The sequence below is a fragment of the Petaurus breviceps genome, unplaced genomic scaffold (assembly GCF_028583685.1).
Source record: "Petaurus breviceps papuanus isolate PSGF00001 unplaced genomic scaffold, PetGlider_PUasm1.0 185, whole genome shotgun sequence".
NCBI lineage: Eukaryota > Metazoa > Chordata > Mammalia > Diprotodontia > Petauridae > Petaurus > Petaurus breviceps.
In genome coordinates this window covers 15985961-16002299 of record NW_027185797.1, presented here as the reverse complement: position 1 = coordinate 16002299, position 16339 = coordinate 15985961, and the positions used below count along the sequence as shown (strand labels likewise).

Sequence of the window (16339 nt, the reverse complement as noted above, 5' to 3'; positions counted from 1 at the left end):
TTGCTGCACTCTCCTACCACCAAAAAAAAATGCATCATCATTATTTGTGTCAATTTGGGGGGCAGAAACCTGCTTTTTTTGTCTTAAAAAAAAAACTTCCCAGCAGGAACAGCCAGATGATACAAACGGGCAGACGTTGCCAGAATGTGTTATATAATATGCTAAAAATTCTCCCTTGAGGCTCTAACCACTAGTCTTGCCACACCCTCTGAAGGTTAGTTCTGCTACTGTTGACAGAGGCAGCTTGCCAGTGGGGGGAGTGGAAGGGGGTGGGAATAGAAGAAGAAAATCATCTTTGTTTTTATTTTACTGAAATATGGCTTGGGGAGGGGTGGGAAATAGCTACAGGGAAAATTATAGGAGTAAATAACTCATTGAACTTGTTTTGCTGTCTTGACTCGGGCAGTGGGGAAGGGAGAAGTTAGTGGGGAGCAGTAGCATCTCTCTGTAAGGACATGAAGCTTTTTGCCTGGGTGACAAAGGTGCTGCTTTGTCTCGGCTCCAGGTGGAAGCCTACCCTTTCTTTAAAGTCCAACCCAATGCCACCTCCTCCTTGAAGCATGCCCTGGTCTCTGCCTGTGTTAGGCCCAACTTTTCCCCTTGCCAACCCAATCCAAGATCTCTGCTCCTGAGGTCATTTTTAGCTGAAATGGGAAGACAAGGAACGTTTCATGGAAAAGGTTAATTTTGAGCACAACCTGAAAGAAAGCATGGGATTTGAATTGGTGGCTAGGAGGGGAGGGCATTCTAGAAAGAAGGAACAGTACATAGAGGAGAGACAGACCATGGTATATGTGGAAGAAGGGTAAGGTGACTGATCTCAAGGGAGGCCAGAATTTGAGTGGGGGGAAGAGGGAGAGAGAAGGTTGGGTAAGTAAGATGGGACCACCTAACAGAAGGCTTCAAATGCCACACTTAACCCAGCAGATTTGAATCAATCAGCAATAGGGGGAAAGTGTTCATTCAGTGAAAAAAAAACCATGACAAAACTAAATGTTTTAGTAAATTGTCCCTTGAAGACTAAGACTATTGTAGATTAGCCCTTGGTATTCAATTATCTAGGGCAGCTAGGTGGCCCAGTGGATAGAGTAACAGGCCTGGAGTCAGGAAGACTCATCTGCCTTAGTTCACATCTGTTCTCAGACACTTACTTAGCTGTATGATCCTGGATAAGTCATTTAACTCTGTTTGCCTCAGTTTCCTCATCGATAAAATGAGAGCTGCAGAAAGAAATAGCAAACCACTCCAGTATCTCTGCCAAGAAAACCCTAAATGGGGTCTTGAAGAGTTGGACGCAAATGAAAAATGACTCAAGAACAAAAAATCTAATCATCTACATAGTGAACCCAGAGAATTTCCCCCCAGACCAAGCTTCTTAGGACAAGCTTCAAGGCCCAGGTCTGGAGTAGAATTTGCCGTTCCCCAGAGTGGCAGGACTAGCCAACTGCTAGGTCTAGACTCACAGCCCCCAAAGCAGGGGCAGAAGCACATCTGTTTCTACAGCTGGTGGGGCAGGACACCATTTAGCATGCTCCTTGCTTTAGGCCATAGTTTCATGTTCTTGAAGAGCCATCACATCTCAAAACACCTGGAAAACACCTGAGTTATCCTAGGTCAACACGCACCTTTTCAAGTGTTTCAAACCAAAATCCATATCGTTGATGACTCCTTTCTCGGCACCTATGTTACCATGAACATTACTTGTCACAAGCTATTAATTGGAGTACACTTTATCCCTAATCATAACGAGCAGAATGTTTCATCCTAATAAAATCCTTTCTCTTTCCTCCCAGCCAAGAGAGAATCCTGACATAGTGCCTTACATACAATAAAAGCTTAAGAAATATTTGCTAAAAATCCAATCGAGTTATACCGGGTTTAGGGAAAATCCGATCTTTCCTGTTTCCAAAGATTTTTGCATGTATTTCCTTTTCACTCTTTCTTTCACCATTTCCTGGTCACAGAAATTTAAAACTTACACAGATCTGCCCTGGGCTTCTATGTTTTTTCATCTGAATTGTTAGGGTCCTGCTTCCACAATGATTTTTGATTTGTATCAGAGAAAAGAAGTCATTTTTTTTTCTCATGAAAGAGATATATTTCATACGAGGTGAAAAAAAATCTCCTTCCTTTTTGAGAGATAGTTTAATGGGAGGGTGCTGCCCCTTCTCTGTTTAAATGTCTCTGATTTAATATCCTCAGCCTGAAGACATCGGACAAGCTCCGATAGTCAATGCCCCAGAAGGTGGAAAAGTGGACTTGGAAGCCTTCAGTCAGTTTACAAAAATCATCACACCAGCAATTACGAGAGTGGTGGATTTTGCCAAAAAGTTGCCTATGTTTTGTGAGGTAAGGAAATAAACATGTTTGGAGTTCGTTTTTACTGGGTTTGTATTTTCCTATGTTCCTATTATACAGAATGGATCTATAGACTTCCCCCGGAATGTCAATTGTTTAAAATCTCATGTTACTTAAAAAGAAGTTAATCATTGAAAGCACCAGTGGAGAAAAAATGGAAATGCACTCATTAAAATTTCTTATTCCCCACCTTGGTACAGGCGTATGTAATTACCCTTCATTTGTACATCCTGGGAGAAATGGAGAGGCCCAGATTTCCCTAAAATCAAAAGTGAAATGGTGCCGCAGGCCTAATGTAGTCCATCTCTTTCTCCCAGACAGATTTAAACCATCCCCTGAAGATACCCCTCTGCCCTTAAAAAAATAATAATAATTAATCTGCATAGAAGGAGGATGGGCAGTTTTCATCCAGTCTCCCAGTAATCCTTTCCAAGATCTAATCTAAATTCTTCCCTCTGTCTTTTAAGTCACGTGTGGGGCTAGGTTTTCTGCTGTGCGTTTCGGTTGTTTTTCTCTTGGGGGATTGGTTCCTGGCAGGTACCAATTAGCTAGTCCTCCACTTCTGGAAGTAAATAAAATGGAGAGGAGCCCTGGGGTATGTTTGCCTCTATATGGGGGATAGGGGAGGGAGGTGAGTGCACAGAATAAAGTTCAATTTCCTCCCATGGAATAGCTATCTTCCATCAGGTCATTTATGCTTTGGAAGACCAAACTCAGAGACTTCTTGAGATCTCTCTCCACCTGGGGTGACCCAGTCCCAGGGCACCTTTAGGTCCCCTCTCCTGATGAGATCATAAGAACACAGGGGTCAAAGCCAGAAGGAACCTCTTCTCTTTAAAAAGAAAACTAGGTACCAAGAGATAACATGACTTGTTCAAGGACAATCACAACTGAAAAATGCTAGAGTGGGGATTCAAACTCAGGTCCTGTGATGCTAAATTCAGTGCTCTTTCCATTATACCAGGGTCTTGAGAAAGGCTCTGGGAATGGGTATGCAGCCTTAGGGCCAAACCCATGCATAGCTTATGCCTGCCCCATAATAATAACTAACATTTGTATCACTTTAAGATTTGCAAAGTACTTTATAAATATACATGTAGTCTTATTTGATCCTCATGAAAACCCTATGAGAGAAAGAGAAGCTATTTTATATTTTACTGATAAGGAGACTGAGGCTGAGACAGATGAAGTGGCCTGCCCAGGGTCACACGGCCAATAAGTATCTGAGGTAGGATTAGAACTCATCTTCCTCCTTCCATGTCCTGGGTTGTACCCATTTTATCACCCAACTACCTCATGCCCCGATACTTCTGGGGTGCCTCTCACCCTGGGGACAAAAATCTAAATGCAGAACCTTTTCTCTGAGAAGACACTCTCTATTACTGTGTCATTTTCAAGGCCCTCTTTGCTTTCATTGTCAAGATGGCTTCCCATCGCACCCAGTCCCTAGCCCATAAGGAGGAAATCTATTTAGTTCTCAGCTACAGAACAGGTTCGATTCCCACATTGGCCATGTCCAAAAATGTGTGTCTCATTTTTCATATTGAGTTCACTGCTTCTGTGGCAAAAAGCCAGCAGCAAAGGGGGCACCCATCAATTAAGGAGAGGCTGAACAAATGCTGTTGTATGCAGTAGACCCCTACCACACCAGAAGTGACCAAAAGGACCCTTCCGTAGCTATCCAGGAAGACTCGTATGGACCAACAGAATAAAGAACCAATTTGATGCCATAACAACAAATTGTCAAGAGAAGAAACTTTCCATTCAATTTCATTTTAAAGAAAGATATGAACCAGAGTGGGAGAGACACAGGCATTTGGGATGGGCACTCCCTACTTTTTCCTGGACTCCCCAATTTTAGCCTTTTGCTTCCTGTCTTCAGAAGTCAGAAAAGGAAAAGGGCCAGAACTGGCCTCTGACATGACCCAGGAGCATGCTGGAAGAGTGCAGGTGCGAATTAGGGCATAGACAGTGTAGTGGATAGAGCACCCGGGCCTGGAGTCAGGAAGGCTTATCCTCCTGAGTTCAGATCTGACCTCAGACACTTATTAGATGTGAGACCCTGGGCAAGTCATTTCACCCTGTTGGCTTCAGTTTCCTCATCTGTAAAATGAGCTGAAGAAGGAAATGGCAAAGCACTCCAGTATCTTTGCCAAGAAAACCCCAAATGGGGTCACAGAGAGTCAGACATAACTGAAAAGACTGAGCAACAAAGTGGGTTCAGTTGACCTTGGCCTCTGGAAGCATGACTCCAATGGCTGCCAATTTCCTTTCACTGCTGATGCAGAGACATGCAATGCCCCATTGGGCAAAGACCAGATCAGCATTTGCCTGATGGGGTGCTCAATGCATTACTGAACTGGGCTTCCAAAAATCACCTGCAGAAACTCACCTGGTATATATCCTCTCTGAAGAAGCTTTGGGAGGTCCTTCTGATAGGTGTCCCAGCATGTAATCTTTGCCAATAAATATGACTGATACGTTCTTGAGGAGGCAGGAGGAGTCTGGGAGAGTAGCCCTGAGTCCATACCTCCTGTACCTTTCCTGCAGCCTTCCTGCAAAGAAAACATTTTTGGCAAATGATTGATAGCAATTACCTGCTCAGGTGCTAGGAGACATCAGGGGCCTAAAAGCTGCTTTTAAAGGAGAAGGTGCCTGGCAAGATTGTTTTCATGCCTCCTAAATTGTGGGGTTTCCATATTCCATGAGCATCATTTTCCAAACTTCATTAAAACAAGGGTTTCTGCTTTAGCTACCCCCAGGTTTCCCTTGTCTGCACATCCCTGGCTGGGAGACATCGTTCTACTCAATGAACCCTGAACTGAAGGTCCCAGGCTCTGGGTTCACATCCTACCTCTGCTCTTACCTTATGACCTTGGGCAATCATTGACTCTCTCCGGGCTTCACTTTCATAATCTGTAAAATAAGGGGGCTGGACCACCTCCATTGACATCACTGAGCCCCTGGCTGGTTTGTCTACGTCTCTTTCCAGCTGCCATGTGAAGATCAGATCATTCTGCTGAAAGGCTGCTGTATGGAGATCATGTCCCTCAGAGCGGCTGTGCGCTATGACCCCGAGAGCGAGACTTTAACCTTAAATGGGGAGATGGCCGTGACGAGGGGCCAGCTGAAAAATGGAGGCCTTGGGGTGGTGTCTGACGCCATCTTTGACCTGGGTATGTCACTGTCTTCTTTCAACCTGGATGACACGGAAGTGGCACTCCTTCAAGCAGTCCTGCTCATGTCTTCAGGTAAGGATAGCGAGCCGGACTCCCGTCATTCTTCCCCCGAGAAATATTGAGTTTTCATGTTCTCTTTGGTTGTGGTTTCATAGCTCGTTCCCTCTCCTCTGGTAGGATTGTTCAGCTGGATTCTAGCCAAGTGGCCTCAAGGACTAAGCTACCTTTGGCCATATTTGTGCAACAGTCCTCTGTCAGCCATGGAGAGGCAATGTCATGGCGTCCAGAATGCATGTTTCATTGAGATTGTGCAACCCTGCTTCTTTCTGTTTTGCTAATCTATGGGACATGTGCAAGAGTGACTGGACAGTCCATTCCACCCTCTATTTTGGATTCAAGTTCTCAAAAGAAAGCAGGTCAGGGAGTCAGGCACCCCAGATTCTTTTACTGTCTTAGCCCTTGCTTGTGACATGTCATTTGAAATGATTAGTCTAAAGTCATATGGTGCAGTTGGGAAAAGTGCTGGATTTTTGAGTAGCAGACTCAGGTTCATTGCTGGTTCTCCCCCTTATTCTTTGTGTGACCTTGGGCTAGGAATTTCACTTTCATAAGCCACAGGTTTCCCATTTTACAAATGAGAGGATTAGTCTAGCTCAGAAGTGCCAAACATGAGATCTCACAGGCTTCCCACGTGCAGCCCAAACCAGATTAAAATGTAATTGGAGAAATGTTTAACAAAATAAATAAAAATATAATACAATATAGATAATATTCATTTGTGGTTTTCTAAGTCAACATACAGCTGCCAGGGGTCCATGTCTATTCGAATTTGGCCCCACTGGTCTAAATGACCCTTTTAAAAGTCCTGATCAACTGCAAATCTATCCTGTCACTTACCCAACTACAATCCTGTGATAATATCAAGTATGACAAAGTATGTGGCCTGGGAAAAGTCCTTTCCTTAATGTCTGATGTGGTGGTTTCCAAGGTCCCTTCCAGATCTAACATTCTGTGATTGTGTAGAATAAAATCAGATGAACTGATTCTCCTTAGTTAATACTACATTAGAATTCTCCATGGAAACACTAAAGGAGTCACCATTGGTATTCTCATCACTAGCATTATAACACATTAGGAAGGTCCCAGACCTGGGAGCCCAGTGACTTGGGTTCCAGTCATATTAGAGTAGATAGAAAGTAATCTTAGGAGAGTCTAGAAGCTAGTGGAATCCAAGAAAGCCTCCTGAAGAAGATAGTGTTTGAGCCAAATTTTGAAGGAGGCTGTTGATTCTGAGAGGCAGAAATGAGTAGGGGAAGCATTATAGGCATGAAAGATGTAACCTTGATTAGTCAGCCAGCCAAAAAAAAAATACAAAACCCACAAAAGTTTCCTAGAGCAACTATTCCCTGTTCATACCACATGGAGATTTGGGCTTTGTTCGGAATCAGAGAGGGATGTGGACCATTTGGCTCTGGTTTTTCAGTCTACAGAAGGACTTGCCTTGCGAGGTATGTGAGCTTTTCAGTAAGGCAAGTAGGAGAGAGTGATGGACTTGAGGTTAGGAGGTCCTAATTTCAAATCCTGGCTCTCTGATGGCTACATGACTATCAATGACGACTTTGTCACTGTCTGCCTCAGTTTCCCCATCCATAAAATAGGGATGATAATAGAACCTGCCTTGTAGGGTTGTTGTGAGAATCAAATGAGACAATAAAGCATTTCACATACCTGGAAGCCCTATATAAAAGTTAGGTCGAATTATTTAGGGTTTCTGTAGATTGAGTCAGATGCTACTTTGAGGTCTAAATATTGTAATATCTATCTAGGCTATCATTGTGGGACAAAGACCAGAGAGGGAAAATCTGGGGCAGGAGAGAACTGTTCCTAGCAGTCAGCAGGCATATCCGTTATCAGCAACAAGCATCCTGAAACTTTTATTCCATCTTTGAGAAACAGTCATTTTATCCATTTTCCCAACAGTCTGTGAACATGACATAGGACAGGAAAGCGCTGTGTCTCAGAATTGCTCTATCTGGGCTCCTTTTAGAAAAAGAGACGTTAATAATAATAATAACTGGGTGCCAGGGAGAAGGCTGGGAACTAGGGATAGTGAGACAAAACGAATACCAAAAGGAAATACCAAGACAAAAATGAGTGTTCTGTCGTTGCAGCCATCCATGAACAGACGGCAAGCCCTCATTTCCTTCAAGATTCAGCTCCCCATACTACCTGGAACCTCCTTCAGTCCCCGCAGCTGCTAGGCAGTGCACTGTCTCCCAAAAGGAACTTTTGTTCATTTTATACATATTTGTATAAGCTTATATGTGTACACACAGTGTCTTTCCCATTCGGATGTAACCTTGTTAAGGGCTAGAACTGCTTCACTTTTGTCTTTGTATTCTGAACATCTAGGTAGTGTCAGACACATAGTCAGGGCTTAATAAAGGTTTTTTAACTGATTTATCATAGGTATATGCAAAATAAATACCAGGTAAATTGGGGGGAGGGCTAATATCTGAGTTGATCAGAAAAGGCTTCAATGGAAAAGATGGTTCTAAACAGTGATAAATTCTAAGAAATGGAGCCATGAAGAGGGAGCATGTTCCAGATGCAGAGAAAAGCCATAGCAAAAGCATCATTGTGAGGGACTTTAAAAGCTAAAGTGAGGGGCGGCCAGGTAGCACAGCGAGTAAGAGCACCGGCTCCAGTGTTGAGAACACCTGGAGATCGAATCCCGGGCTCAGACACTTAGCACCCACCCAGAAACACCTGGCCGTGTAACCTTGAGCAAGTCACTTAACCCCAACTGCTTTAAAAAAAAAAAAAAAAAGCTAAAGTGAGTTTATATTTGCTCCTAGGCAGCTAATGACTCAGTAGATAAAGAGCCGGACCTGAGTCCAGAAGATCACTAGCCTCAGACACTTACTAGCCACAAGACCCTGGGCTGGTCACTGACCCTCTATCTGCCCGTGAAATGGGGATGGTAATAGCAGCTCTCTCCCAGGGCTTTTGTGAAGAGCGAATGATATTGGTAAAACACCAAGCACAGCGACAGGCACATAATAGGTACTCAACAAGCATTTGTTTCCCTTCCTAGAGGTAATAGGGAGCCATTGCAGTTTATTGAGGAGAGAAGAAACAGGCTTAGACCTGTCAATGCGTTAGTCAAACCACTTTGGCAGCTATGAGGAGAATGGATTGATGTAGGGAGACTTGAGAGCAATTTAGAGGCAAGAGATGGTAAGGACCTGAATTAGGGTAGTGGCTCTGGGCATAGGGAGTTGGGGATGAACGAGAGCATTATTGAGGAATTGGAAATGGCCATATTTGGCAACTGATTGGCCGTGTGGGGTGAGAGGGTGGGGAGTCAAGGGCTGCACGGAGGATGTGAACCTGGGTGTCTGCAAGGATGGTGCCAGAAATAGGGAAACTGGAGAGAACTGGCAGTAAACGTGGCAAGTTCTGCTTTGGCTGTGCGGTGTCTGAGCTGCACATGGTGGATCCAGTTGGAAATGTCCAGTGGGTAGATAGAAATGAGGGAGTGGAGCTCAGGAGACTTAAGTAAGACCCGATATGTAGAGCGGGGTCTATCTGAATAGAAACAATCGTCCAATCCACAGGAGCTGACGAAGTCAGCGACTGAGATGGAAACACACTAGAACACTACCAATGCGGCTTCTTTTGTTCAGTTATTTCAGTTACATCTGATTCTTCATGACCCCATTTGGGGTTTTCTTCGTAGGTCACAAGGAGCCAGAGGTGACTGAGACAACTGAACAAGAAAGTAAATGTATACCATCCGTTCTTTCTGATAAATGGAAAGATTTTGGCTCAGAGAACCACATCTGAAGTATATTGAATGTAATAAATTGCTAGTACACTGTCCATCTTTTAAAAAACATTTTCCTAGTATTTGCTAACTTATTAGTATTGGCTAAATTCCCATCACCTACTCTAACGACCACCAATCCCTATGGTTAGAGTTCACTTCCAAGATGAATGATAGGTATATTTTAGTACTCTATATTTGCAAAGAACTTTACCTAGATTGTCTTGCTTGAGTATTTGAGCCCTACGACAACCTCGTGTGATAGGAATGATGGATGTTATCCCGATTTTACAAATGAAGACACTCAGAGAGTGGCTCTACAGCCACCCAGCTAGTGGTTCTCAGGGGCAGGTTTAGAACCCAAGCCTTTCCAACTCTAGGTGCAGCAGGAGGTCCCCTCTGCCGTATGCTGGCTCTCTCTGATAAATAACGTTCAGGTTTTTGCCCCCTCTCCTCAGATCGCCCAGGGCTTGCCAGTGTGGAGAGGATTGAGAAATGTCAGGAGGGTTTCCTGCTGGCCTTTGAACATTATATCAATTACCGCAAACACCACGTTGCACACTTTTGGCCAAAGCTGCTGATGAAGGTGACGGACCTACGGATGATTGGCGCCTGCCACGCCAGCCGCTTCCTGCACATGAAGGTGGAGTGCCCCACAGAACTCTTTCCCCCTCTGTTCTTGGAAGTGTTCGAGGACTAAGAAGGACTGGTTTGGTTCTCACAATTCTGACAATGCTACTTACGGGGTGTCGTTCCATTCCATTGCCTAGCTCATTTGTGTTTCTCTGTATCTTGGGGGGAGGGGTTTTTGTTGTCGTTGTTGGGAGGGGAAGGCTGTTGTTGGCTTTTTTTTTTTTTTGCATTGATATACCCAGGTGAAAATGTCCCCTGAATGTGGGTACTTGTGACTGTCACAGTCCGTCCTCCGTCCGTGGGTGTGGATGCTTTGAAAATGGCCCAGTAGCAGGTGGGAAGAAAGCTCAGGAGTTCACCAGCACCAAGTGGTCACCAGCGTCCATCCTTCCCCAGTTGGTGGTGATACAAAGTAAAGCTGCAAAAAAAAAAAAGAAAAAAAATGAACACCACATTCTGTTGTCTTGATTTAGTGAAGGACTTTATCGATTAGGTTCCATTTTGTAGGACACAAAGAAATCTTGCAGTGAATGTAGCTTCCACGTACGTGTCCCTCCCTCCCCCCCAAGATGATCTATAGTATCTCAAATTCTCATTTCCTTAAGACAGCCATCCTCTTCCTGCCCAAATAGGAACATAGACATAGGACCTGGAGTGGGGTTTTAGGAGGCATTTAGTCCAAAATCATCCACTTTGCAGATGGGGAAACGGAGTCTCAGAGTGGTTAAGTGATTTGTCCAGAGACACATGCCCATTAAGTGAAAGAACTGGGATTTAAAGCCCAAGGGCCTCTGAGAGGAAACCCAGCATTTTTCCACTGTACCATTAATTATACCTTGGATATATGACCACAGGGATATCTGTTCTCTGTCGAGTCATGTATCCTTCAATGTAGTATTTCTCTGATCCTTGCAGCTGAATTCACGCTCAACACAGGGAGCAGATGGATTTGTTGAACTAATGGAGTACATCTAGCATGGGGGAAGGAAGGGGCTTAGTGATCACAAATTGGAAATCTATGCCAAGGTCAAGGACTTTGCAATACATAGAACAATACTGTTTACAAGAGGCAGTCATGTGGTGTGTTTATAGATGAAGGAAACTTGAACATGAACCCAACAGATTTACCAAATGTGGTGGTGGTTCTTCCTCATTGTCACTGAAGTTATGTGCCCTGATTGTCTAAGGGAGAGGGGATCTGGACTGAGCTGACAGCCGCTTTCCCTGCAGATTAAATCTCCTAATCAAAGGCAGCAGTAAAACATCAATCTGAGTCTGGTTGAGAAAGTGCTCCAAGGAAAGAGACCAGCTAGAGTTAGGTTCAAAGCAGAAGAAAAATGAGATAGCCAATGGTCCCATTGCAAACTGGTAAGAGAGAAAGCCTCCCATTACTCTGAGATATGCATTTTTTAAAATCACACACATTAAATAAAAAAAAGACATACCTAAAATCAAAGAATCACAGGTATGGAGGTGGAAGAAAATTCCTAGGTCACCTTTCCTTTACATATGAAGAAATTAAAACCTAGAGAAAGTGATTGACTCAGCTAAATTCACACCAGTAAACAATGTCTGAGGTAGGATTTGAACCCTTGGTCCTCTGCCTTTAAAGCCAGTAGTCATGCTGTCATTCCCCATCCCCAGTCCTTTTTCCAGACATAAAATCTATTGCAAGAACATTAACATCAAGTTGCTTGTTTTCTCTCTTGTTTTTGTTTTGAAATCAGACTTAGAACATTGAATTTTCACCATACCATAAAGGAAGTAAACAGGATTTGAACCTAGGTCCTCTGGTTCCAGATCCACATCCTTTCCACTGTAGCACGCTGCCCCTCTCACCAATTCTAATAAATTTCCCCTAAGTCCCCGCATAGAGTTTGACAGTTATTTATTAGACAAAGATAAAAGTTCACCTCTTTCCATTTTATTTTCTTACACTATTGTTCCAAAAGAATATTCAGAATGGAAATACCTGCAGGCTAGTAGCTAGGTGTCATGGTGGATAGAACATTGGACCTGGAATCAGGAAGATCTGAGTTCAGATTTGACCTCAGACACATATGTATGTGACCCTGGACAAGTCATTTAACCCGTTTGCCTCAGTTTCCTCATCTGTAAAATGAGCTGGAGTAGGAAATAGAAAACACTCCAGGATCTTTGCCAAGAAACCCCCAAAAGAGATCATAAAGAGTCAGACACAATTGAATAACAACCTACAGGCCATTCGGCTTTTCCTCCAAATTGTTAGGAAAAATGATAAATATTGGAAAATCAGGTACTGAACTGTCACATTGACTTCTCTCTTTCTGTAAGATGACAGGTTTTTACCAGATGGTCAGTGAAGTTCCTTCCACCTCTAAATCCTATGATGCCATGATTTTGTGATCCTGTTCCACCATCAGCAAGTTTTTATTAAGTGCCTGCTACGCTTTGGGCATTGGGAATACCAAGACAAAAGATAAAGTATTCCTTCCCTCAAGGAGCTCATATTCTAATCTTATGAACTTCAGCAAATCAAGCAAGAACGTTGTTTGTTGTTGTGGAATTCATCTAAATGAGGCAACAGGTAAATTACAGGTAGACTCATCTTTTTATTATCTCGTCCAGTAAAATTTGGAAGCTGCAGGCAGGTTCAAATAGAGACTCCCCAAGCCCCACTGATCAGTCACATTCAAAGAGCAGCATGGGGTGGTAGCAGACATTCCAGCTCGGACGTTAGGAGCCTGGGCATCCGGTCTCCATCTCTCAGAACCTGTTTCTTCATCTACAAAATGACATAGTCCTACTAGATAGTTTCTAATGTTCCTTCCCAGCTTTCAAATTCTCTGAAAATTCAGAAATTCCAAAATTTCAGAAAAAAATCTCAGAAAATTCAGAAAAATTCCAAAATTCAGAAAATAATATTTCCCTCTTACAAATACCTTCCATTAGACTAGTACTAAGTTTATAAGCAGAGAACAGATTCACATTCCAATTGGGGATGAAAGGCACCAAATAACCAGAGAAGATAGAAATGAGTCACGAAAGGTTTGGATGGGGAAAATAATTCAGAATGTGCCAATCAACCAATGAGTGGCAAGGGCATGGCTCCTTTAAGAGTGGAACCTAACACCTGCCTGGTGGGGTCAAAACTCCACCAAAAGTCTATGTGCAGTTTTAAACTGTTGATACTCAATCGGGTACTGAGTTGTCTTAAGCTATTGTAGCTGCCCTAAGACTTCTGGGACAACCTGTTGTCACCCTGACTGTTGAAATTTATCTTCTCCATACAAATTTCACTGAGGCAGCATCCTTGAGCATTTGCTCAGTTGACATCTCAACTCCCTCTTTGCAGCAGAAACCTATGGCCATCTGCTCTGCTTCTGCAAGGGATCGCAAGAAGGCAAGAGCTTGCACCAGTCCAAGAGAGAGCAGGCTGTTCAAGGCATGGAGTGAATTATGGGAGAGGGGCAGGGTGGGGAAATTGGATGGTTCCCAGCTCTGCTTGAATCAGTTATCCCCAGTATAGCATTATTATTTTCCAAGTGAATTCTAAGTGAAAAATCAAACAGCGTCATTTGCTATGTGACACTGGACAAGTCACTTAACCTCTCTAGGCCTGTAATTTTGTAAAATGAGGGGGATGGCTCGGTAATCTCTAAAATGGCTTATAGCTCTAACGCTATGCTATGATCCTTTTGTGTAATGGAAAAGGAAAAGTCATTTCCAAAGCTTAAAGGAAAGTCCCTGTGGAATACCCAAGCCTTCATTGATGTGAACCCCCACAGCTGGTCACATGCAAAGCGTGCTTAGGCTGCATCAACGCAGCACAGAGTAAGAGATTATTTGATAATTATCCTGATATTCTGATCAATGTAAACAGCCAGACCACCTTGGGCCTGAAACCTTAAGTATAAATTAGTCTGGTTGGCTAGCTACACTGATTAAATCATTTGGAAAGGGGGGGGGGAGCTTTGGAAGTCACGTTCACAAGGCATCCATCTCAGTCTTTGTGTATCCCACTCAAGTACCCAAGCCATCTCAGAATTCCATCCCATGAAAGCTAATTGTGAGGGGTTGTCTTGGAATTGTTTAAGCAAGGACTTTAGGTTCACCTCTATCTCTGGATGAACAGAATTTTCCTCTTGCCTTTGAGGGCGAGTCTCTAACGAATATGAAGATTTCCGTGGGACCAGATTTCTCACTTATAAACCCCTAAACTATGGGGAATGTTTGGTGTATGTGATCTCTATTTCTGCTCATAAGCTTAGCAGTATTTCCAAACCCACTGCAAATGGCGATTTCTTCATTTCCTTTATGGTTCTACCAAAAACACCGTGTGCCGCAGCCGAGCTTTTTGTGATCAAGTGAACTTTGCTCCTTAGCAACATGCTTCAAATTTTAATTCCCCAGGCCTTCGATGTGCAGACATCTGGGTCTGGAGCAATGCCTATGCAGTTTTCCATGTGCTAATTATATGGTAGGTAACACTCTGCCAAGCTCGCCAGCACTCTCCGCTACAACCATGCTAACCGTGAGCTTTTCTTGTGACTTGGGTATATAAGCATCAACGATCTCCCTGTCCCCTCTTCCCTACCCCATCCCTAAAATCCTGCCTTTTTGGAGCTACTGGTCACTCTCAAAATGTGTCATTGTTAGTGATGTATTTTTATTCTATGGAACGCTAATCTGTTTGTCTCATACTGACCTTAAGTTGCATGAAACATAAATTTGAAAATCAGTCTTATGGTTTTGAAATGTAGCCAGCATTTGTAAGGCTAAACCTTTTTCATTAACTGAATTTCAATGAGCAACCAAGGAATATTTACCCTTTAAAAGGAGAGCAAAGGCAACCATTTGAAATTATGTCGCCCTTTCCAATGACTGAGTCCATCAGGTCCTCAAATAAGCTCTTAATTTTTCCTGTTATTTGAATAATATGGAAATATTAATGTAGTGTTTCTTTTGATAGCAAGATAATATGATCGGTATTTAAATTTTATAGAAAATGAATTTTATCATACTGTGATGTAGATATTTATTTTCCAGGTAAGAAGCCACCCAGTATGTATTTTTTACAATGGAAAATTTTGCTTTTAATCTTAAAAAAATAAAAAAATTAAAACATAAAAAATACACATATACATGAAACAAACTTAAAAAAAAAAAGGTTTGGCCTTATCACAGAATTTTTCCTGTGCTTTGCAGATGCAAAAAGTATGAATTTCTCTTGTGTCTCTACATTGACATTGTATGTCGCCTTCAGAAGCATTATTGTGCAGGTAAAAATACGCTGTTTGTGTCTCTCCATCACACAGTTTACCTACTTAAAAAAAAAAGTGAACCCTTCTTATGCACAAGACAATCAAAGAAACATCTGTATCCTTCCAGGACACGGATAGAACTCTTGTAATTACTGAGCACAATGTAAGACAGAAAGAAAAAAAAAGACACTCGAATTATACAGGTAATGTTGGTCTAGAAAACATCAGGGCATGAACAAAGTGACCTCCTGCTGTCTTTGGATTCCTCCTTCTGGACTTGGCATTTTGGGGTAACCAAATTAGCCCTTCAGGAATGTGCTTTCCTGAAAGAAAACTACTCTACTTGGTTCCCTTTTCATGCCCTGAAAACAAGAGAAATATCTGAGATCGAGTGTAGTAAGCTTTTCAGTCTTTGGAAGATGTATTTTTTTTTTTTTTGCAAACAGTGTTAAGTGATATTGCTAGATTGGTAATATTTTTTCAGCCTAAAAGTATATTAAAGAAAAAAAATCTGTGATTGAAATGTTTTAAACTATCCAAAAGAGAAAATTTGTATATTTGGGGAAAAAAATGAATTTTTACATAGCTTTTGTATGCAGATATTAAACTGTAATTATGAATATAGTGGGAATAGATAAACTTGTAAGCTTAAATTCTAAAAAACAAAAAGAAAAGAAAGAAAAAGCTTATAAACTGATAACTTTTCCTGTCTCTTTCTTTACAAGTCACTCTTATTAAATAATCGAAAGCTACCTCAAATAGTAAAATTAGATGGGACAGTCATCCAAAGGCAACCATTTATAAACCTGTGCTGAAGTCCCAAGGTAAACCAGGGGAGGAGCAGTTATCCCTTTTTTTTTTTTAAGCAATCGGGGTTAAGTAACTTGCTCAAGGTTACACGGCCAGTCATTTCTGGGTGTGGTGCTAAGTGTCTGATTCGATCCCCAGGTCATCCCGACACTGGAGCTGGTGCTCTTACTCGCTGAGCCACCTGGCCGCCCCGCAGTTATCCTTTGCACAACATGGAGGTTAGGGGAAGGGTGCCTCCATGATCTGGAAAATCCACATAAAATGTGTTGCCCCTCCCTTTCTACCAG

The 16339-nt window shown here is 42.5% G+C and overlaps 1 protein-coding gene across 11 annotated transcripts in view; it reads left to right on the top strand.

The window, feature by feature from the left end:
* The window catches only part of THRB (thyroid hormone receptor beta), a 450111-nt gene extending 434169 nt beyond the window's left edge, over positions 1-15942 (top strand). For all 11 annotated transcript variants that reach the window (XM_069088501.1, XM_069088495.1, XM_069088499.1 and 8 more), the window contains 3 exons: positions 2203-2349; positions 5351-5609; positions 9825-15942. In XM_069088501.1, the coding sequence (XP_068944602.1) occupies positions 2203-2349; positions 5351-5609; positions 9825-10066 (648 nt within the window). In that variant the 3' untranslated portion in view covers positions 10067-15942. The remainder of the gene's footprint in view (positions 1-2202; positions 2350-5350; positions 5610-9824) is intronic.
* Positions 15943-16339: the final 397 nt, after the last annotated feature.